This window comes from Anolis sagrei, chromosome 3 (genome assembly GCF_037176765.1).
Source record: "Anolis sagrei isolate rAnoSag1 chromosome 3, rAnoSag1.mat, whole genome shotgun sequence".
Lineage (NCBI taxonomy): Eukaryota > Metazoa > Chordata > Lepidosauria > Squamata > Dactyloidae > Anolis > Anolis sagrei.
In genome coordinates, this window is record NC_090023.1 from 29,457,439 (window position 1) to 29,481,110 (window position 23,672).

General features: G+C 39.7%; 1 protein-coding gene across 1 annotated transcript in view; it reads left to right on the forward strand.

Annotated features, from left to right (window-relative positions):
• Positions 1-23,672, forward strand: part of TNFRSF19 (TNF receptor superfamily member 19) — a 60,731-nt gene that overhangs the window by 25,011 nt on the left and 12,048 nt on the right. Inside the window, exons 4-5 of the mRNA XM_067466575.1 lie at positions 8,677-8,855; positions 9,644-9,729. Coding sequence (XP_067322676.1) covers positions 8,677-8,855; positions 9,644-9,729 — 265 coding nt within the window. The remainder of the gene's footprint in view (positions 1-8,676; positions 8,856-9,643; positions 9,730-23,672) is intronic.

A 23,672-nucleotide genomic window follows, 5' to 3' on the forward strand; every position in this document is an offset into this window, starting at 1 on the left:
TATTGAATTGGATAAACCACATCAGCTCTAGTTTCTGATACAGAACATATGCCATCCAGTAATCACCATCTGCTTACCCACAGAAAACCATATTTAATAAGCCTGGGCTCTATAAGACAGTTTTGCAAGACCAGTCACTCTTGTTACAACAGTATTTTAGTTCTTGCAGACCACTAGTGGTCCACCAACCACAGGTTGGGAACCACTGATTTAAAGATAAATCACAGGGAATTGCCAGTATGAGGCAAGTTACATAAAGATAATAAAGTTTTCATGTTGCAAGCACCACTTGTCACCATACTATAATGTTAACGGTCTAGTTTCTGGGAGCACCTCCAAATAACAGAATAAATGCAGTTTAACTTCCATGGCAGAGAAGGCTAAAGACCTTGTAAAACTAAACAGTTGCCTTTGATGCATGCTTGATTTTTTTATATAACAATATCCTCTAACAGCACAAAGTATGTATGGGTTTACTATTTTTTGTTGTAGTTCATTGATTATGTTATCTGATTTTCTTAAAATGTTGTCAGCTTGTGGTTCAATAAATATCCATATGTTGCAAAGTAAGTGTTAAATATCAGTGATTAGAACAGATGTTTCTTGCCTAAGACTCATCCAAGTTAATCTTGAGTTTGATTTGATTATAAAAAACAAGTTGTTAGTAAACAGATGGATTGATCATCATATCCATATGTGGCAATAAGAACTAGATTCCTGCAAGTCTCCTACAGATGTTTTCTTCGTTCTAAAGTATTTATGATTATTTATTTACAGTATTTATATTCCACCCTTCTCACCCCACAAGAGACTCAGGGTAGATTTCAATGCACATATGCATGGCAAACATTCAATGCCTCTGTATCTATATATGTTGTAGACAGACACAGAGGCAATTTAACATTTCAGCTTTCCGGCTTCATAAGGGTATGCTCGATTCTGGCCACAGGGGGAGCTGTGGCTGGAATGCTCTGTATATCTGTAGCATCCCTATACATATATATGTTTGTTAAGATGTAAGCCTTATTGTTTTTTATGAACCTTATTCCTCTGTAGATGTGTATAAAAGTAGAGTTTTGATTGGGCTGCTGTAAGTTTTCTGGGCTGTATGGCCAAGTTCCAGAAGCATTCTCTCCTGACATTTCTCTCACATCTATGGCAGGCATCCTCTGAGGTGTGAGGTCGATTAGAAACTAGGCAAGTAAGGTTTATATATCTGTGGAATGTCCAGGGTGGGAGTAAGAACTCTTGCTTGTTTGAGGCAGGTGTGAATGTGCAATTGGCCACCTTGATTAGCATTGAATGGCCTTGCAGCTTAAAAGCCTGGCTGCTTCCTGCCTGGGAGAATCCTTTGTTAGGAGGTTTTGGGCGGTTTTACGCTGCAAGGCCATTCAAGGCTAATCAAGGTGGCCAATTGCAACATTTACACCTGGAGGGGCCAAGTTTGCCCATGCCTGATCTAGACTAAAGTGGAAACATCCAGATTCACAAAAGATGTCAAATACTCAACTTTCTGACTTTTTAATTTTACTTTTACCATCTAGACCAGGGGTCCTCAAACTAAGGCCCGGGGGCCAGATACGGCCCTCTAAGGTCATTTACCCAGCCCTCTCTCAGGGTCAACCTAACTCTGAAATGAAAGTACACAACTAGAACAACAACAACAACAATCCAATCTCATCAGTCAAAAGCAGGCCCACACTTCCCATTGAAATACTAATAAGTTTATATTTGTTAAAATTGTTCTTCATTTTAATTATTGTATTGTTTTAAAGTGTTTTTGCACTACAAATAAGTGTGCATAGGAATTCATGTGTTTTTTTTTTCAAATTATAATCCGGCCCTCCAACAGTTTGAGGGACTGTGACCTGGCCCTCTGTTTAAAAAGTTTGAGGACCTCTGATCTAGACATGTGAATGTGTGCATACATGTGTATTATGGCAACATCGCATGTTATTACTAAGCAACATCTATGCTAAAATCCAGGATTCCTCCACGTCCTTCCATTGGAGGCTCACATTTCTGTTAGACAGGGTGAAAAGACCAGTTCTGGTAATTTGAGTTAAAATTAATCCTGCTCGAAGCCTCCAAATCCCACTGTTTTATTGCCTTCATGGAGCTATGAAGTGAAAAGGGGGAGTTAAGCCCTTTTTTTCCAAGTAGTTTGTTGATTTTATTACATTTTGTTTTATGTCCTGCCTTTTAGGATACAAATCCTGCCAAGGATTGCCCACATCAGCCTCTGAAGAAAAGCGCATTAATAATTTCTAGAGAACTATTTATATTCTACCCAGTTCTGTGTCCTTTACACATACCTTAGGTCATCTTGTTTTCTTTTAACATAGCAACCCCTCAAGAGTACTTAGGAAACTGGTTTATTGTATGTGCTACTTAAAATGCATATTCTTTATCTGGCAAGTTTTTCAAAGGGAACTGTTTTGAAGCAATTACTGGTTAGCATTTTTTTTTTGTCTTTCAAAAATAGATCTTTCAAACAACACACTTTGAAAACTGTCTAGTTACTTTATGTAAGCGGGGTGTTCACTAAAGATTTCTCCTGGCCCACTTTCTATGGACTGAGAGCAATGAAACTTGGCACAGTTATTAGTCCTTTTCTACATAGGTGCCACCTAGGGACACACCTCTTCTCCCATCTTTTTAAGCAAATGTAAACACCTCAATTTTAGAAGCCGGCAGGTTGCTCCAAAAGTCATGTTGTGACTTTGGAAATCAGAGTCTCAGTATCTGAGAAATGCTTGCACTTCAAAAATAACGTCATTGTTAAAAAGAGGTGGAAGTCCAATGTTACAAGGTTGGGTGAATAAGGCAAATGCGGTAGAATTTCAAAGCCACGGGAGCATGCTTCCATTTGGGCAACATGTGAGTTGTGAACTGGTGCACTGTCTTGCAGAAGGCAGACACCCTTGGTGAGCATGCCATGTCTCTCAGTTTTGATGGCCTCCCACAATTTCCGCAGCAGTGAAGAATAGTATGCCCCAGTGATCATGGTAGCCTTTGCTAGAAAATTCATCAATACTACTCCGTGCTGGTCCCAAAATACTGTGAGCATGGACTTGCCTGCCAAGAGTTGGGCACGTCTTTTTTGGAGGTGGTGAGTCATGATGCTTCCATTCCATTGACTGGGTTTTTCTCTCAGGATCATAGTGATGGACCCATCTTTCATCCTGTGTGATCAGTCTGTTGAAAAAGTCCTCCTGGTTTCCATGGCACATGGTCAATAGAGCCTGAGAGCATTCGACTCATTCCTTCATCTGGAAAGGTGTGAGTAGCCAGGGGGACCCAGAAAGTGGATATCTTATGCATATGAAGATGGTCTTGGATTATTTTTTTCTACAGCCCCCACACTAATCTTGACATTTTGGGCTCGGCGATGGTTATGTGGTGATTTTCCAAAATAGCGACCTCTACTCGCTGGGTAGTGTGTTCATCAATAGCAGAGTGAGACTGCCTCATGTGACAGCCAGTCTCACCATGGCTGAAGCCAAGAAGAAGGACCCAGGATCTAAAGAAGACTTTATGGATGAGTCTGAGGAAGACGACAGTAAGGAAGAACGCAAGCTGAAGTATGAACGGCTTTCTAATGGGGTAACAGAAATTCTCAAAGATGTTGCTACTTGCATGACAGAACATGAGAAGTTTTTGGTACTTGGAATACAAGTACTATGGCAAGATTTATTTACTTGATATCCAGGGGAATATCAGTCAAATAGCGGAGTGCGATCGCCCGGGAATTGGAGCTATTTCCACCAAAGTCCGTCCACATTTGAATTCCAGATCTTGACTACATAATATGACAAGGAATTATCACCATAAACCTCTTTCATCTCATTGAACATCTCCTTTGGTGTGTGGCCTTTCAAGTAAAGGAACTTGATGAGATAAGTGTGAATATTCCAGACATGAAACAATCAAGGCCAGCTACACCTCCCAATAAAGGATTCCCCCAGGCAGGAAGCAGCTAGGCTTTGAAGTTGCAAATCCATTCAGTGCTAATCAAGGCGGCCAATTGCACCATTCATACTTGCCTCAAACAGGCAAGAGTTCCTTCTCCCACCCTGGAAATTCCACTTAGCTGGTTTCCAACAGACCTCACACCTCTGAGGATGCCTGCCATAGGTGTGGGTGAAATGTCAGGAGAGAATGCTTCTGGAACATAGCCATACAGCCCAGAAAGCTCACAGCAACCTTTCTGTAACAATATTTTCTGTAATATAGTGCGAATATGCCATAAGTTAATATGATTGACAGACTTATTTGGTTTCATAGAATAACTGTTTTGAAACAACAGAAGTCTTTAGATGCTGACTTGCTTCCCATTGACACCGACAGATTCTGTTCTTTAATGTAGGAGAGAAGGGCTGAGAGTGAAATTTACTGCTATTTATTCTGGATGGTTACTAAAATAACAATACTTTGTTACAAAACCATTCTTATAACTGAAGAAGAATTTGGGCTGAGTGACTGTTTTCTTTTAGTAGGCATTCTACAATCTCACCATCTCCGACTAATCAACGCCATACCTAAGTATTCTTTTAAAAACAAGATGGGTGCCAAAAGCCTCCCAGTAGGGAAAAGCAGTCAAGTGAGAGAGCCCTTCGCTGTTACCTAAGGGCAAAGTGAATCATTATGTCTAGCAGATGTAATGTTAGCAGTTTTTAAAAAATACTCGACCGGACTGGTTGAAGCAGCAAGAACATACAGGAAAAATAGTGAAGTCGTTCCAATCAGGTTAGAAAGGAACTAGGAAAGTATAACTTAAAATCCAATGGCTAGTTCCAACTAGATTATCCCAACTGAACAAACCGTTGAATAGTAAATCAACACTTACGTAAAGCTCACTGATTGACTGGATCTACTCTAGTTAGGACTAGTAATTGGATTTAGGCCAAGGTCTTTCTTCCCAAAGAGTTGGGTTTTCATCAGTCTTTATCATGAAAGAGACTGCAAACCTGTAAACTGACATGTCAAAAGGAAACAGCAGCATTTGTCATCTAGGAATATAGTGTGTACTTAGATACTAATTGTCTTACTTTGCAACATTGTTTTTTTAAAATTCAGTTTTCTCTTTTATCCCCAAAAGTGTTTTGTCCTGCTATAATTGGAAACAAAGTATGATCTCGGTGGAACAACAGTGAGCTGAACAAGTTAGTGGTGGGAATGGGAATCTGTTCTGTAGAACCCAAAAGATACATTTGCTTAATGAACATTTCTGGTGCCCCCTCCATAAAATGAAAACAAGCTTTGTTTGGGGAATTTTTTTAATCCTTTTTGGAACAATGCAAAACTGTTCTCGAAGGGACAGGTACAGTAGAGTTTCACTTATCCAACCTTCACTCATCCAACGTACTGTGTTATTCAATGCAGTCTGCCTCCCACCCAGATCCACAACAGTTTCAATACATTGCGATGTTTTGGTGCTAAATTCGTAAATACAGTAATTACTACATAACATTATGTCTAGCAGATGTAATGTTAGCAATTTTTAAAAAATACTCAACCGGACTGGTTGAAGCAGCAAGAACATAGAGAAAAAATAGTAAAGTTGTTCCAATCAGGTTAGAAAGGAACTAGGAAAGTATAACTTAAAATTCAAGTGCTTAAATCCAATGGCTTTTTCTGTCGATTTGTTGTAAAACATGATGTGTTGGTGCTTAATTTGTAAAATCATAATGTAGTTTGACATTTAATAGGCTTTTCCTTAATTCCTCCTCATTATCCAACATTTTCACTTATCCAACATTCTGCTGGCCTGTTTATGTTGGATAAGTGAGACTCTAGTGTATTAGGAACTAGGAATGTGTCTAATTTGCTTGTTTAATGAGGATTCATATATTGCGGTAGCACAGCTGCAGAAAATCTTGCCGACCGGAAGGTAGGCAGTTCAAAGCCATGGATCAGGGTGAGCCCCTGCCATCAGCCCTAGCTTCTGCCTACCTATCAGCTTGAAAACAGTAATGTGAGTAGATCAATAAGTACCACTTTGGCAGGGAGGTAAAAGGCACCCATGCTGACATGCCAGCAATTTGATCAGGAAGGCTTCCATGGACAACAGGCTTCTTGGCATGGAAAATGGAACAAGAGCACCTCCCCATGGCCGGAGTTGAGCACAGCCTCCAGATGCCAGAGATGAAAAGGGGGAAGCCTTTGCCTCTGTCTATGTACTGTCTGTCTTTGTTGTTAATTGTATAATGGCATTGAATGTTTGCCATATTTGTATTCTGTAAACCGCTCTGAATCCCCTCAGGGAGATAGAGCGGAATATAAATAAAGTTTATTATATTATATTATTGCACCTTTACATAGAATGAGAATAATGTGAGAATGTTTTGGCTCCAGATCATGGTACTTGATGTCATGTTACTTTATTATTAGCATCACACTGTGGTGAAGTCTTCCCAAATTCTCAAAATTGCATAGTAATGATAACCAATTAGATACAACATATTCCAAAATCCACAGAAGAGTGATGCTTTTATTGTACAATAGAAATACACAAAACATATGGTGCAGGATTTCAAACGTCACTGACTTCTTCATCAGGCAAAACATATTTAAAAATCATACAGGAAAATAAATATAGCAATGGTAGAGTCACAGGGCTACATTTTGTATCTTAGGTTGTTTCGGTTGTAGTTCAATCATTCTGGAGGGATCTCGGTGCAGTCAAAGGCCACAAAACTCTTTTTTTTTTTGGTCGTGTCAGGAGCGACCTGAGAAATTGCAAGTCGCTTCTGGTGTGAGAGAATTGGCCATCTGCAAGGACGTTGCCCAGGGGACGCCCGGATGATTTTGATGTTTTATCATCCTTGTGGGAGGCTTCTCTCATGTCCCCATATGAGGAGCTGGAGCTGATAGAGGGAGCTCATCCGCCTCTCCCGGGATTCGAACCTGCGACCTGTCAGTCTTCAGTCCTGCCAGCACAGGGGTTTAACCCACTGTGCCACCAGGGGCTCCTACAAAACTCTAGGTCATTAGAAACAAGAGAGAAAGGTTAATAAAAGACAGACAATACAATGTTAATTCTTTTAGCAACTTCTCTTTCAACCAAGGTTGTCCCTGCTCTATGCCTTTAGAACAGGTATGAAAAGATGTGAGAAAGAGAAGGCAAAGCATTGTTATGATTCTCTCATCCTAAATACAGCTACAACTCTGGTTTTCTTATCCACTGAGAGCTTTTTTAGGGACCATCTCCCAGGTTATATCCCCATCTGAAGTGAGTGCATCATAATGACTGGGGAAAGAGCCTTCCCAGTTGTGGCACATCAGTCATGGAAGATTAGACTACTCCCTTTGTCATTCCATTACAAGACAAAAATACTTTACTTCAGTTCCCCAAATGTTTTAATTTAACATTTCTTGCAGGTTTTTTTCAATTCTACCACATTGTTATGTTTTGGATGGTATAGTTTTAATTGATGTTTTAATTCAGGTTTTAATTGTAATTGTTTATTTGATACATGTATGTATGGTGTAACGAAATAATTATAATGGAGGTTTTGCCTATGTTTATGAATGTTGATGTTATGACATGTTTATGAATGTTGATGTTATGGCCACCCTGAGTCCCCTCCAGGGTGAGAAAGGCCATAACTGGATTATTTATAGTCATCTATGTTTTTAATTTTTATCTGAACCACAATTGGGAATGTATATTGAAGAGTAGGGAACACATTTCTAAAACATATAGTATTTGCACTCCTGTATTTATAAAAATTACAATTACTAACAGATCCTAAACTCGTGGTGGTGCAGCGGGTTAAACTGCTGAACTTGCTGACTGGAAGGTTGGCGGTTTGAATCTGGGGAGAGGGGTGAGCTCCCGCTATTAGGGCCAGCTTCTGCCAACCTAGCAATTCAAAAACATGCAAGTATGAGTAGATCAGTAGGTATTGCTTTGGCAGGAGGGTAATGGATCTACCTGCAGTAATGCCGGCCACATGACCTAGAAGGTGTCTACGGACAACACCAGCTCTTCAGCTTAGAAATGGAGATGAGCACCACCTCTCAGAGTCAGACATGACTAGACTTAATGTCAGGAAAAACCTTTACCTTTATCTTACCTAAACTCATGGGTTGCAATCAAGTAATTTCAAAAAGTATAATAATCTTCTCTATTTGTAGGGAAAAGTTTGTGTGCTTTTTGTAACCATCTATGCCATTTCTTACAAATGTTCAGCACATTTTTGGTTAATTACACATTTCAGTACATGCATTATTGCATCTTATTACTAATTGTGCCCTTTTTAAAGCTTAAATATATCAAAGCTATATCTTTGCACTTTTGATCAAACTATCTGAAAACTTCACGTTCCAGGTTCTTAATTTCCTCATACTTCCCTTAATTAAAAAATGGACAGCTCAATAATTCCTATAAGCCTGTAATAATGTAACAGTGGGAGTCCATGGAGCCCTTTATCATTCAAATGCTCAGTGGTTTCTCAAATAAAGTGGATGAATAAGCATTGCTTATAAAAGTAAAGGAGATTATTAGTAGTGAAAGGCATATTTGAACCTGCTGAAAGGATTGCTTTTGTCTCTAGAAGATCCTTATTCTTAGAAATAATTACTCTGAGTCTTTATTTCATCCTTGAAGTCTCCCTTTATTCACGCTTCTCTATCTCTGAATAGTGTGTCCTTGCTTTTTAATCCCTCTAGGAATGCGGCTTTGGATATGGGGAAGATGCCCAGTGCATGACATGCAGGCCAAACAGATTCAAGGAGGACTGGGGCTTTCAGAAGTGCAAGCCATGTTTGGACTGTGCTATCGTCAATCGGTTTCAGAAAGCCAATTGTTCTGCTACCAGTAATGCCGTTTGTGGAGACTGCTTACCAGGGTGAGTTGCTGAAAGGGTAACAAGAAAACTGCACATAAAAGGCCCTGAAGTCTTAGAACAGATCAGTTTAGATTTAGGAAATCCTGTGCTCTTACTTGGGTTCTATACCAGTATATACTCATGTATAAGTCAAGGGAAGATTTTGGAGCCAAAATTATGGATTTTGATATGACCTATAATTTGAGGGTAAAACAGAGACATGCAACAAAATCACAAAGGTTCACAAACTTTAATGTTACCGTATATACTTAAGTATAAGCTGACCTGAATATAAGCCAAGGCACCTAATTTTACCACAAAAAACTGGGAAAATGTATTGACTCAAGTATAAGCCAAGGGTGGGAAATGCAGAAGCTACTGGTAAATTTCAAAATAAAAATGGATACCAATAAAATTTCATTAATTGAGGCATCAGTAGGTTAAATGTTTTTGAGTATTTAAATAAAATGTTTTTGAGTATTTAAATAAAAGTAATTTAAGATAAGAATGTCCAACTCTTATTAAAACATTATCCTACCCTCCTTCAGTGTAAATGTGCTCTGCCCATTGGGGAAATCTTGAACACAGGGACCTTCCAGACAGGCCCTATATCCCAGGATCTGATCCCAGGTTTTTCTGTTTATCCCAGATTATCTGGCAGTGTGGCCTCATATAATCCAGTTTAAAGCAGAAAATCTATATACAGTAGTTCTTGCTAATGAAAACCAATGCAAATCTTCTTTTTTTTTGTTAAGACTCTTTAGAGATCGGATATGAGAAATATATGATTTCCCTCCTCTGTATTCCAGCTTCTACAGAAAGACCAAACTTGGAGGGTTCCAGGATATGGAGTGTGTTCCTTGCGGTGATCCTCCTCCTCCTCATGAACCTCACTGTAAGTGCCGTGATATTACAGCTTTGTCCTTTTGAGACATAGTTTAAATATATTGTGAAAATAGAGACTGATGTGTTGTTTTGATTATCATTCTTAAAAAATCAAATGTTACATTACTGAAATCAACTTTTAAGAAGCAAAGAAATGGTTGAGTACATAGCACAAGGTCTTTGTGTGTTACAATGCAGTAGAAGTGTAATGGGATACCAATTCAAAGTTTAACCATCTTTGGTTCATATTGATTTCACTGGAAAAATGAAGAATCACAAGGATATAAAGTTCTTGACTTTGAAAGAATTGTTCCCAAATTCTATTATTTGATGTGATTCACATAGTGACCCATTATTTATAACTAGGTAGGGTGGGCCTACTGTATCAGGGTGGCAAATAGAACAGTTTAGTGATGGGCTGTTTTAGGTTTTTTGTACTATATGGCCATGTTCTAGAAGCATTCTCTCCTGACGTTTCACCTGCATCTATGACAGGTATCCTCAGAGGTTGTGAGGTTTAGTGATGATCTGAACATGTACTTCAGCCTGTCTGCATTCACATCACTGCCATTTAATAATTTGGGGTGTTACAATTGGAGTTTAATGAAATTGCGGATCCACAGATCCGGACGGCCCATTGTATTCCAAAGTCAACCTCAGGTAGTGCCACTGCAACCCTTCCCTCTTTGCCATGTTCTGGTGGCTGGGCTTGAAGCACATTTGATCTTTATAAACATGGATACAGTAGGTGAGGTTGCACATATGGTTTTGTGAGCAATGACTATAAGGAAGGAATTGCAAAAATTGTGCCACAGGATAAATTAAATACTCAAAATGAGATTTTTATATTTAGAGACAAAAAGCCTTTCTGATATAAAGCAAAATGTACTCAGGAGCAAAAGAAATGAATGCAATACAATGCCTGATTATGCTTGAGTCGCTTGAAGGTTAACAGCCACTTCTGTATGGGGCAAAGACTGGCTTAGATTGAATCTGCCTTCTCTCTCTCAGGCTAACAGCATACGCATTCTCAAACTGACGTGAGCCAAATGATACTGTGCTCTCTTCCCCGATGCTTACTTGACAGGAGAACTCCTCTCTTGTCAGACCCGCAGTTGCTGAGTTTACCAGATCACTTTGTTAACTCTATGTATCTTCCAAAGGCATTATTTTAAAATTCCTTTCAATGGAGGCATGGAACTAGGGCTGTAACCTTCGTCAGATCCATGCAAGCGCAAGAGATTTGTATTAACAGATTGGTAGAAGAGATACAGTTTACAATTATGTAACTGTAATTGAATAATGTGTTGTTGAAGGCTTTCATGGCTGGAATCACTGGGTTGCTATGAGTTTTCCGGGCTGTATGGCCATGTTCCAAAAGCATTATCTCTTGATGTTTTGCCCACATCTGTGGCAGGCATCCTCAGAGGTTGTGAGGTCTGTTGGAAATGAGGCAAGTGAGGTTTATATATCTGTGTACTGGTAGCCAGATTTTGTTCATTTTCATGGTTTCCTCCTTTCTGTTGAAATTGTCCACATGCTTGTGAATTTCAGTGGCTTCTTTGTGTAGTCTGACATGATAGTTGTTTGAGTGGTCCAGCATTTTGATGGCTTCCAGTATTAAAGAACACTAAAAAACAGGGCAATTACAGACAAGAAATAATCAGGGCCAGCTAACATATCCCAACAAAGGATCCTCGGGCAGCAATCAGTCAGGCTTTGAAGCTACAGGACCATTAATTGCTAATCAAGGTGGCCAATTGCAACATTCACACTTCCTTCAAGCAGACAAAAGTTCATTCTCCCACCCTGGACATTCCACAGATATGTAACCTCACTTGCCTAGTTTCCAACAGATCTCCCAACCTCAGCGGATGCCTGCCATAGATGTGGGTGAAATGTCAGGAGAGAATGCTTCTGGAACATAGCCATACAGCCTGGAAAACTCACAGCAACCCTGTAATTGTATCGTTCCTATACAATAATTTCTTATGGCATATAATGAATTGTGTTATCCAATATTTTGGGGTATTTTAATACTAATAGATTATTACATTATGGCATAGTTTCTTTTGATTTATTTATGTCTCATTCTTTTTTACAAAAAAAAAAAAGCATTAATGTTCCATAGTGAAAATCCAAGAGCAAAAATGGTGGGGCATTAAATTCTACCAATATAAGTAATGCTGAATCACAAGCCCAAGTTGATGTGCATGAAATGTTTGGCATGGAAAGAAGACTTGCATAATAAAGTGCTGGAAATGCCATAATTCCAGTGGCCCCTTCCGTGAGCTGTGTGGCACCATGAGACCCTAATACATAAAATAAGATAAAATGAATATATAATAATATAGAAAAATATAAAATATGAATCAATTCTAAGCTATTAAAACATGCAGTACTTAACTCTTCCTCCAAATATGCATTCTGTAGTGAAAAATATGTATTTTAAATAGATGAAAGGGACAACTATTAAATATCTGTCTGTGTAAATTAATCACAGTGTGTATACTTTGGCAAATTTTTGTTTGCTCTTGGGGCTAAGTTGGGGAAACATATTTCCTGAGCAAAAATCCCATGATATGACTGGGATGTTAATGGGGGCTGCAGAATGTGGGTAGCAGTTGATTATTACCCAGTTAGCTATAAATTTCTGGACTGGCTTTCATCTTCTCTCTGTCTGCAGACCTTTCAAAGCAGAGTAGTGGTTTAAATATTTACTCATGAAAAACTAGTTGTAGGTTGTTAAAAGACCATCAGAAAGTTGAAAGGATTCCACAGTGGACATGTAAGGAGTGCAAAAGGCTATGAAAATTGTAATTGTTCTTGGGTAAACTTTAAAGGGTAAACATTGGATTTTGTGTGATTTCATAATAGCCAATGATGTTTTTGCACTATGTAGTTCATTTTAAATACCAAGTCACATAGATCTGCCTCTTATTAGGGAAGGTTTTGATCACATAATAAGAGTGCATGTTTTGTTTTTCAAAACTGAAATTTGCCTGTGTATTTGTATCTTATTGTATATCATGTAACAAGACATTGAATGTTTGCCTGTGTCTGTTATATGCTGTACTGTGTTCCTTCACTTATTGCTGGTGTTCCGTTCCAAGACCACCCGCGATAAGTGAAAATCCGTGAAGTAGGGACTCTCTGCCCACTCGGCGGCAGCCTCCTCCTCACTGCCTCTGCTGCTCCCTTTGTCAGATGGCCCCTTAGGCGCCGTTGATGGCACTGCCAGGCTGGGCTGAGGCCTGGTCTGTGCCGCCAATGGAGCCCAAGGGGCCTCCGAGGTAGGGAGCAGCAGAGGCGGTGAGGAGGAGGAGGCTGCTGCTGAGTGGGCAGAGCCAGGCAGCCTTGTAGTGCCGTCAACGGTGCCCAAGGGGCCTTGGGGAAAGGAGCGGGGAGCTGCAAAGAGAAGGAGGCTGCCACCGAAGAGCCCGGAGACAATATTTTATTTATTTATTTCAAAGTTTTATATACCGAGCTTCTCACCTCATAGAGGGACTCAGCCCAGTTTCCAACCATAAAAACACATACAATCGGTAAAATATCAAAATACACATTACAATAAAACATTTAAAAAGCACATATATTTAAAACTACAGTGGTCAGTCATCATACTAAAATCGAATATACACCGTCTTCCATCCAGATCATTGTCTCATTCTTTGAAAGCCTGCCTCCATAACCACGACTTCACCTGTTTTCTGAATGTCAGGATTGTTGGGGCGGTTCTAACCTCTGGCGGGAGAGAGTTCCAGAGTCGCGGGGCCACCACCGAAAAGGCCCTGTCCCTCGTCCCCACCAGCCGCCCTTGTGAGGCCAGTGGGACCGAGAGCAGGGTCCCTCCAGACGATCTTAGTAATCTTGATGGTTCGTAGGGGAGAATATGTTCGGAGAGTCCCAGAGTAAGGCCCAGTGCCTGCCACCTCCTCCTTCCTCCTCTTCCTCCCCCCCCCCCCCCAGCTCCAGAGGGACGAAAAACCCACGAAACAGCGAGTCCGCAATAAGTGAATCGCGATGTAGCAAGGAAACACTATAATCCATTCTGAGCCCTCTTGAGGAGAAGGGTGGAATATAAATATAGTGTTAGCGTTGTTGTTGTTGTTGTTGTTGTTAAATAAGTCCTTCCTAATCCACATACTTTCTTCAAATGTTAATGAAATTCCATTTTAATATGGGATCTTATTAACATGTTCCTTGTTACAGACATTGCAGTACCATTGTTAACAAGTCAGCTTGAGGGAGAAAACTTCATGGAAATAACGGAAACAAAATCATTGTTATGCAAGTTTGGTCCAAGTCTTCATATATGCCTGTAATGTAATTCAATCTGGAATTTTCTGATGATTCCCATACGAGGAAATATTGATTGAAATACTAATTTAGAACAGAGAAGTGATATTTTCGAATTAGTGCTAAATAAACAGTACAAGTATTTATAGTTTGAAAGGATTGATCAATGGTTAGCAAGTTTTCAGATTATTAGTTGAAAGCTTTGGAGTTAAGGGGAGAAGTCTGAAACTGATTTCCTTTTTGATACATATTCTATGAAACTATTAAGAGAAAATTGGAAAAATGACCCAAAAACAGACTCAGCCAGATAGATGTCAAAACGTCCTTCCAGAGTAATTTCCGTTTAAAGATTCAAGAAAGGCTGTGGAGGAACCCATATAAGCTATACCATTGCAACCACCATATGTGGGAGAGTAATAGGTTTCCCTGCTGTTTACTTTATTAAACTTTTAAGACTTAGGGCAGTATAATTCCTTGCCATAGATCTATCTCAACTGTTGTATCTTTAACCGCTGCCACCAAAATAAACAACCATTATTGAGTAGATCGTTCCGATGACATCACATGGGATTGATATTACTACTAGAAGCAAGATAAACAAAATTAATGGAACCGTTACAAAGGAGATTATTGCCAAAGGAAATAAACATCTGATCCTCAGCTAAGATGTACTATGATCGTATATACTTGGCTTGTATTACTGCATGGCTAGAGCCTTGAGATGGAATGGAGGAAGAACTACAGATGTGAATAGATTACGCTGTACGTATTTGGTAACATGCAGCTTTCAAGATACTCTTATAAAATCCAATTGTTGTAGAAGATAAGAAGTGTTCTAGTCCTGATGTAATCCTTGCTTATGTGGGGAAATGGTTATGGTTCAGAAGCCATAGAAAGCTGATGCTAAAATGTTTCCCAACATAAGATTAAATTTCAATTCCAAGGTTCATACTCCAGTTGTAATAAAGGGAGTGTGGTTTTATATCCATAGGATGAGATAGTATCTACATCTGTTTTAGATTTATGAATTTTTCTGATAGCTTTACTATTGCCTTAGAATATAGTGGGCTGTAATTCCCACTGATAAGGATAGGATTTTTTTTAAACAGCATATTAAAAATGTGACATGTGATCTTCAGAAACATGGGCGACTGACATAAGCATGGATAGAAGTTATTACTAAGATATGATTTAAAGGCCTGATACAAGCAATATGGTTTTTTAAAAATACAGTTATATTTGATAAGGCTGTATTCGTCTTTCTGTTTGTAACATGTTTGGTTTGGCTTTTTGGCTACAGAGAAAAAAGAGACAGATATGAAGTAGTCAACACAGATTTATCAAAAATAAGTCATTTCAGACTAATCTGATGTTTTTTCAATAGAGTTAAAAGCTGGGTAGATGCAGGGAATGCCGTGGATGTGGCATATCTGAATTTCAGTAAGGCATTCGACAAGGTCCCCCATGACCATCTGGCAAACACACTAGTCAAATGTGGGCTAGGCAAAACTACGATTAGGTGGATCTGTAATTGGTTAAGTGCCCTATGAGGAGCGGCTTAAAGAACTGGGTATGTTTAGCCTGCAAAAGAGAAGTCTGAGAGGAGACATGATGGCCATGTATAAATATGTGAAGGGAAGTTATAGGGAGGAGGGAGCAAGCTTGTTTTCTGCTGCCCAGGAGACTAGGATGCAGAACAATGGCTTCAAACTACTGTAAAGAAGATTCCACTTGAACATTAGGAAAACATTCTAAGAGCTGTTCAGCAGTGGAACTCTCTGCCCCAGAGTGTGGTGGAGGATCCTTCTTTGGAGGCTTTTAAACAGAGGTTGGATTGCCATCTATTGGGGTGCTTTGAATATGATTTTCCTCTTTCTTGGCAGGGGGTTGGCCCATGAGGTCTCTTCCAACTCTGTGATTCTAAGTGGGATTGTCTATGTGCCTGGGTGGGTAGCAAGATTTTTGTCTAAGGTTTCATACACATGACTTCATATTCTTTGAAGTTTTTCTACATGGCTGTTGCTTTTTTCTTAGTTTATCTTGCTGAAGATGAAAGAGGGGTGTTTATAAACTTCTTTATGCTCTTTGCCTGTAAATTAATTGTTCAAACTTTTGCCAAGTTAGAATCAGGTAAACACTCCCTTTCTCCGCATTTTAGAATTATTTGAGGAAGTCCTTTTGCAATGGTATAGAGGATTTGCAGCCTGAAACTACCACAGATTTTATGCAGAAGTAAGCCCATTGTAAATGGAACAGCTGTTGCTCCTGGGAGTATCCTCACTAAAAAGCCTCACTTTTAACTCTTTTAGTGAAAATATACATATATAACAAAATATTATGATGATTTTGAAAGAAAAACTTGTCCTGAAAACTTGTAACTGATTATTTTCCGTAAGGCATAAAAAACCCATTCTTTGTGTTGTCGAAGGCTTTCATGGCCAGAATCACTGATTTGCTGTGAGTTTTTCGTGCTGTATGGCCATGATCCAGAATCATTCTCTCCTGACATTTCACCCACAATTATGCCAGGCATCCTCAGAGGTTGAGAGATCAGCCCTCTTGATCTCTGAGGATGCCTGCCATAGATGTGGGTGAAACACCAGGAGAGAATGCTTCTGGAACATGGCCATACAGCGCAGAACTCTCACAGCAATCCAAACCCTTTCTTTGTTCTGTAATTACTACTCATGGATCTTTTTGTCTGCATATTCACAGAAATAAGGTGAATGCTAGATGGGTGGCAGGTCTGTTCACTGGAGACCTCCTTTTTAGCTGATATTCCCCCATTGTCTGCAAAAGTCAACACTGAGCTCAATAGCTCCCACTCCTCCTATACACACACTAATAAGAGATTGCACAGCAATGTGGCCCTCTTTGTATCAAACTAGTCAGGAAAGAAGATAGCTACATTACATTTCACAGCAGCTGTTGTAGAGGAAGGAAAAAGGAAAACAATGCGTTAAAGAAAAGGAGGAAATAAAAATGGAATGAAACAACATTTAAAGAAACAGTAAGGATTTTCTAAGTCCAAATAAAACTTAAAGCAACTTTCAAAAAGTACTCATGAAGGAACCATTTGTACACAGCAAGTAGGACTGGAAGAACGGTTGAAGAACTTTCCATTTTTGTTTTTCCTTTGATATAAAGATAGCCAGATGCTGTCTTCATATCATCTAGAACACACTTTAGAAGCTTGTAATGCCTGGATCTCAACTAATGCATCTGCCCAGCCTTTCAGACCTTTTGACCAGAAAGAGATATAGCAGAATATTAAACAATGGTAAAATTTTGTGTCATAATAACCTGCTGTCCAGATGTTCCATGTGCTGCTTTTTCACTGCTTTTGCTAATATTTTTATTGATAATTTTGGTATCACTTTCAAGTGAACATGAACACATATCTATGGTGGCAGATGCAATGTAAATAGAGTGTATAGAAAGATATTAGGGGGCTTATTAAAGGATCAAAACAAATACTTTTGTTTAGTAAACACTGTTACAGGTGCTGCATATTTTGTCATGAAAAGTTGAGATAAATCACCGTTCTTATCTCAGCTGCCTTGACCTTGCAAGTTCTTCTTGAAGGCACGAAGTTGGAAAAATACCAGATTCATCAATTCAGCTTTCAACGAAAGCAGCACTGTATCTTTGTTTGCAAAATATATACGCTACAAGCTCCGGTCATGTCCGTTCACATCTCAGAACACTGCACTAAACACATTTCTGACCTTCTTTTCCAGTTTGCACAGGAAACTCCAAAAGTGACACTTTACCAATTCTACACATCTCTATTGTTTTAATCCATACATTTCCGAAACCATACCGTTTAAACTAAAAGCAATTTTCACACACCCAAAACCATTATATTCTGACAATCTGACATATTTTACCTCCATTATGTAGTTCTGTTTTTCAAGAAAATTGGTTGGGTGAACAGGGGAAGACCATTTTTTTAACCACAAGCATAGTGTAGCGGTCTGAGCATTGGATGTTTCTGGAGACTCGAATTCAATTCCTCGCATAGCGATGAAAACCATGTCACACATTCTCAGGCCCAGGAAATCCCAGAACAGATTCACTTTAGGGTTGCTATAAATTGGAAACAAATGGTTTACAGTATACTATATTTAGGAAAATGACTTTCTACACAGATTTAACACTATGTATTGCATCTCAGTGTCAACCAGTCAGTATTTCTTCTACAATATTCTGATTTTCCAAATGTTTGGAAAAGAAGATCTTTTATACATGGTCAAGATTGTTTTCTCAGAATAGTTCCTTTGAATCAAGAACCCCTATTCAAACAGATAAGAATAAGAATTAGATATATATGTAGAGAGAGAGAGAGAGAGAGAGAGAGAGAGAGAGAACCCGGTGGCGCAGTGGGTTAAACCACTGAGCTGCTGAACTTGCTCACCGAAAGGTCACAGGTTCAAATCTAGGAGCAGGGCGAGCTCCGGCTGTTAGCCCCACCTTCTGCCAACTTAGCAGTTCGAAAAATGCAAATATGAGTAGATCAATAGGTACTGCTTGAGTGGGAAGGTAATGATGCTCCATGCAGTCATGCCGGCCACATGACCTTGGAGGTGTCTATGGGCAACGCCAGCTCTCCGACTTAGAAATGGAAGTGAGCAACAACCCCCAGAGTTGGACACAACTGGACTTAATGTCAAGGGAAAACTTTTACCCTTATCTACTAAAATTGATATTATAATAGTTTAAATTGATATGTCATTTTTATTACTATGTGTGTAATGCGGCATTGTATGCCATGGCTTGTAAGCCAACGAGTCCCCTATTAGGGTGAGAAGGGCAGGGTATAAATGTAGTATAATATAAAAAAGAAAAAGAAAATTTTCAATCCTTTTCCACAGATGAACATATTTGACTGTGTTTCATTGCTCTTATCAGGAAATCTGGGCAGAAAAATAAGAGGCCTTTTAATGAAAGCCAGCCTGTTGTTATGAAATTTGCAGGCATAATTTTTATTCTCTCTGTTTAAGATTTCGGGTCCTATTTTCTTGAAAACAGGAAATTGATTAACAGTTCCTCTTTTGAATAACTACTCCCAAGGTTGCTCCCTAAGGTTTGATCCTATTCATCACCATCAACATCCTCCATTAATAAGAAGCTGCTCCAAAAGCTCCAAAATATAAAAGTAAGGGCTTCTCTGTCAACTGGAAAGTTTTTATTTTTTTGTTTTGCATGTATTATGCTTGTCTGCTCCCCCTTCCGACTTTTCTGTCTAGACTGCTTCTTCCCTGAGGCACAAGGGTCCTCTGAAATAACTGTAGGACAAGCAATGCTATCATGATTTCCTTCGAGCTCTTCTTCCTATTTTCATTTAAAGCATTATCTTAGTGTTTTCTTTTATGGCTGGACCTCATCCTCTCGAAGAGACTCCAAATGAGGGAAATCTTCCCAGCACTGCTCTGATCATTGCCCCATGAATTTCTTCAAGCAATTTGTGTTCTTGATATTTACAAATCCAGACACACACATTTTTTATCTGCTTATTAAATTTCATCTGGGTGGAGGGATGAAAAGCTCCTCTATATTAAAACTCTAAAAATAGAACATATTTTACTGCTTCATTTGTAAAGATTGCATCCCATTTTGGATTGGAATGTACATTTGGCTTTTCTGTGCTACAACATCATCTTATAATGTACAGTACGCTGGGAGTTTTCCAAATCCTGTATCTGTGTTTAATTCAAAAGCTAAACTTCTCTTGAGTTTGAATATCCTTCTCTAAACATACAACCCTTAATTCTCCTTACGAACAAGATTTTGGAGATACCTTGTGATGACATCTCTACTGTAGGCAGATGCTTTCATTTCCATTAATCATGAGATCTTCTAGGTTGTCTGGCTGTAGAGGGTCTGGGTGACTGTGCCGATACTTTAGGCAATCCCTTGTTGACTGAGTAAGATTGTCTTCCAAGTTTGGTGAACTGGCGGTGGGTATGTAGGTGACTGTGGAGCCCTATTCTTGACCTGCATGTTCTCCTGCAGTGAGGGCATCGGTATCCAAGTGGAAGGCGGTCCCGATCTAGGTTGGCTTGATGCACCTTCCTCTTGGCACATTTCTCTCTTTTGCCCTCCATTTGTGCCTCTTCAAATTCTACAGCACTGCTGGTCACAGCTGACCTCCAGCTAGAGTGCTCAAGGGCCAGGGCTTCCCAATTCTCTGTGCCTATGCCACAGTTTCTAAGGTTGGCTTTGAGCCCATCTTTAAATCTCTTTTCCTGTCCTCCAACATTCTGTTTCCCATTCTTGAGTTCGGAGTAGAGCAACCCCTTTGGAAGATGGTGGTCGGCTGTATTTCTGGCATTGCAGAGGGGTTGGCTGGTGACTGCTGGAAGAGCACTTTGGTTTTCTCAATGTTCAATAACAGGCCGAGCTTTTTGTATGCTTTTGTGAAGGTGTTTAGAGTGTGTGACAATAACAGTGTCTCTGAGCCTTGCAGTTTGGACAAACATAGTAGTGCTGTGGGACATCTAAGATGCTGTAAGATCCCCCAAAGCCCTCCTTAAAATTATTTTCATTGCTACTTTATAACTGTAATCTTGCTATTGTTATGAATCTTAATGTAAATATCTGATATGCAGGATGTATTTTCATTCACTGGACCAAATTTGGCCCAAATTTGAATACTGGTGCAGTTGGGGGGGATTGATTTTGTCATTTGGGAGATATACAGCTGGGGTTTATAGTTCACCTACAACCAAAGAGCATTCTGAACTCCACCAGCGATGGAATTGAACCAGTCTTGGCATACAGAACTCCCGTGACCAAGAGAAAATACTGGAAGGGTTTGGTGGGCATTGACCTTGAGTTTTGGAGTTGTAGTTCACCTACATCTAGAGAGCACTGTGGACTCGAACAATGATGGATCTGGACCAAACTTGACACAGATACTCAATATGCCCAAATGTGAACACTGGTGGAGTTTGGAAAAAATAGAGCTTGACATTTGGGAATTGTAGTTGCTGGGATTTATAGTTCACCTGCAATCAAAGAGCATTCCGAACCACACCGACAATAGAATTGGGCCAAACTTCCCACACAGAACCCCCATGACCAACAGAAAATACTGTACTTTCTGATAGTCTTTGGTGACCCCTCTGATACCCTCTCGCGACCCCCCCCCCCCCCAGAGATCCTATCCCCCAGGTTGAGAAACACTGTGCTAAATCTACATGTTGCTGTCTAGATGCTTAAAAGAATTAAGTGGATGAACCAAATTGCTGGAATTCTATATTGATTCCATTAGTTGCCTGCTTGTTCCTCCTTTAAATGTAAAAGCATGTTCACACTCTGACATCAGGTTGCTTCAATATATTACTTGCAAACCTGCCTGTTGTTGTTGTTGTTATTGTGTGCCTTCAATTTTTTCCCCACTTATGTTGATCCAAAGATCAACCAATTGTAGAGTTTTCTTGACAAAATTTGTTAAGGGCCAGGGGTTGAGTTTGTCTTAGTCAACCAGGCATGAGAAAAAGGAGCTTTTCAATGGTGACCCCATATTTGTGGAACTCCTTCTCTCAACAAGTTAATTTTCACATAACTATGTTTTCTTACATGTGAAAAGTTTTCTTATAGATATTTTAAATAATCTGTGGTGTTAGTGATATTCTCTGAGAAGGGAGAACAACGTGTTAATTTCAGCTGAAGAGTTTGATGTCAGTACTGTACTTCTCTTCCACCTTTCTGCACAAGTTAGTACTAGACTCAAGCTTTCATCTGTTGAGTCAATCCTATAATTAGTATCCTTCTTGCCAGAGGCTGACTGAGGGTTTGTTTCAGATCTAGTTTGTCTCCTAGATATTTCACTTAATTATTACTTTTTATTAACAAAGATATTGAGCTTAGTTATCAGATTTAGATGAACTTGAAATCCTCCAGAAGGGGTAATGATTGACCTATACTGAGTGAATGATTTTTGTGTTATATCTTACATATTTATTATTACAGCTGTCCCTTAAGGCTTTTTAGGCTACTTATTCATTTATGCATGCCATAAATGCATGCCATTTATGCATGCCATTTGCCAGCAAATATGGAAAACACAAGAATGGCCATCAGACTGGAAAAAATCAACTTATATCCCCATACCAAAAAAGGGAAATGCGAAAGACTGCTCAAACTTCCGTACAGTGGCCCTTATTTCTCATGCCAGTAAGGTAATGCTCAAGATCCTGCAAGGAAGACTCCAGCAATACATGGAGCGAGAGTTGCCAGATGTTCAAGCTGGATTTAGAAAAGGCAGAGGAACGAGAGACCAAATTGCCAATATCCGCTGGATAATGGAGAAAGGCAGGGAGTTTCAGAAAAACATCTACTTCTGCTTCATTGACTATTCTAAAGCCTTTGACTGTGTGGATCATATTAAATTGTGGCAAGTTCTTAGTGGGATGGGCATCCCAAGCCACCTTGTCTCTCTCCTGAGGAATCTGTACAAGGACCAAGTAGCAACAGTAAGAACTGACCACGGAACAACAGACTGGTTCAAGATTGGGAAAGGCGTACGGCAAGGCTGCATACTCTCACCCAACCTTTTTAACTTGTATGCAGAACACATCATGCGATGTGCGGGGCTGGATGAATGCAAAGCTGGGGTGAAAATTGCTGGAAGAAACATTAACAACCTCAGATATGCAGATGACACCACTCTGATGGCCGAAAGCGAGGAGGAGCTGAGGAGCCTTCTAATCAAGGTGAAAGAAGAAAGCGCAAAAGCCAGGTTGCAGCTAAACGTCAAAAAAAACAAGATTATGGCAACAAGAATGATTGACAACTGGAAAATAGAGGGAGAAACCGTGGAGGCCGTGACAGACTTTGTATTTCTAGGTGCAAAGATTACTGCAGATGCAGACTGTGGCCAGGAAATCAGAAGACGCTTACTTCTTGGGAGGAGAGCAATGTCCAATCTCGATAAAATAGTAAAGAGTAGAGACATCAGACTGGCAACAAAGATCCGCCTAGTCAAAGCCATGGTATTCCCTGTAGTAACCTACGGATGTGAGAGCTGGACCTTAGGGAAGGCTGAGCGAAGGAAGATCGATGCTTTTGAGCTGTGGTGTTGGAGGAAAGTGCTGAGAGTGCCTTGGACTGCGAGAAGATCCAACCAGTCCATCCTCCAGGAAATAAAGCTCGACTGCTCACTGGAGGGAAAGATACTAGAGACAAAGTTGAAGTACTTTGGTCACATCATGAGGAGACAGGAAAGCCTAGAGAAGACAATTATGCTGGGGAAAGTGGAAGGCAAAAGGAAGAGGGGCCGACCAAGGGCAAGATGGATGGATGGCATCCTTGAAGTGACTGGACTGACCTTGAGGGAGCTGGGGGTGGTGACGGCCGACAGGGAACTCTGGCGTGGGCTGGTCCATGAGGTCACGAAGAGTCGGAGACGACTGAACGAATGAACAACAATTCATTTATGATTTGAATTGAGAAACCAACACTTGAAATCAATTAGTGATTAAACTGATAGATACAGCTTCTTAAACAACTAGCTTGAATTGTTTTTTTCTACATATATTTTGCTGTATGAAGCTTACTATCCGTCTGAATAAATTTAAGTAAGCTTTCAGTAATATTTCATTTTGGCTCATGCAATTAAGTAACATATTTCAGGAAATATTACGGTAT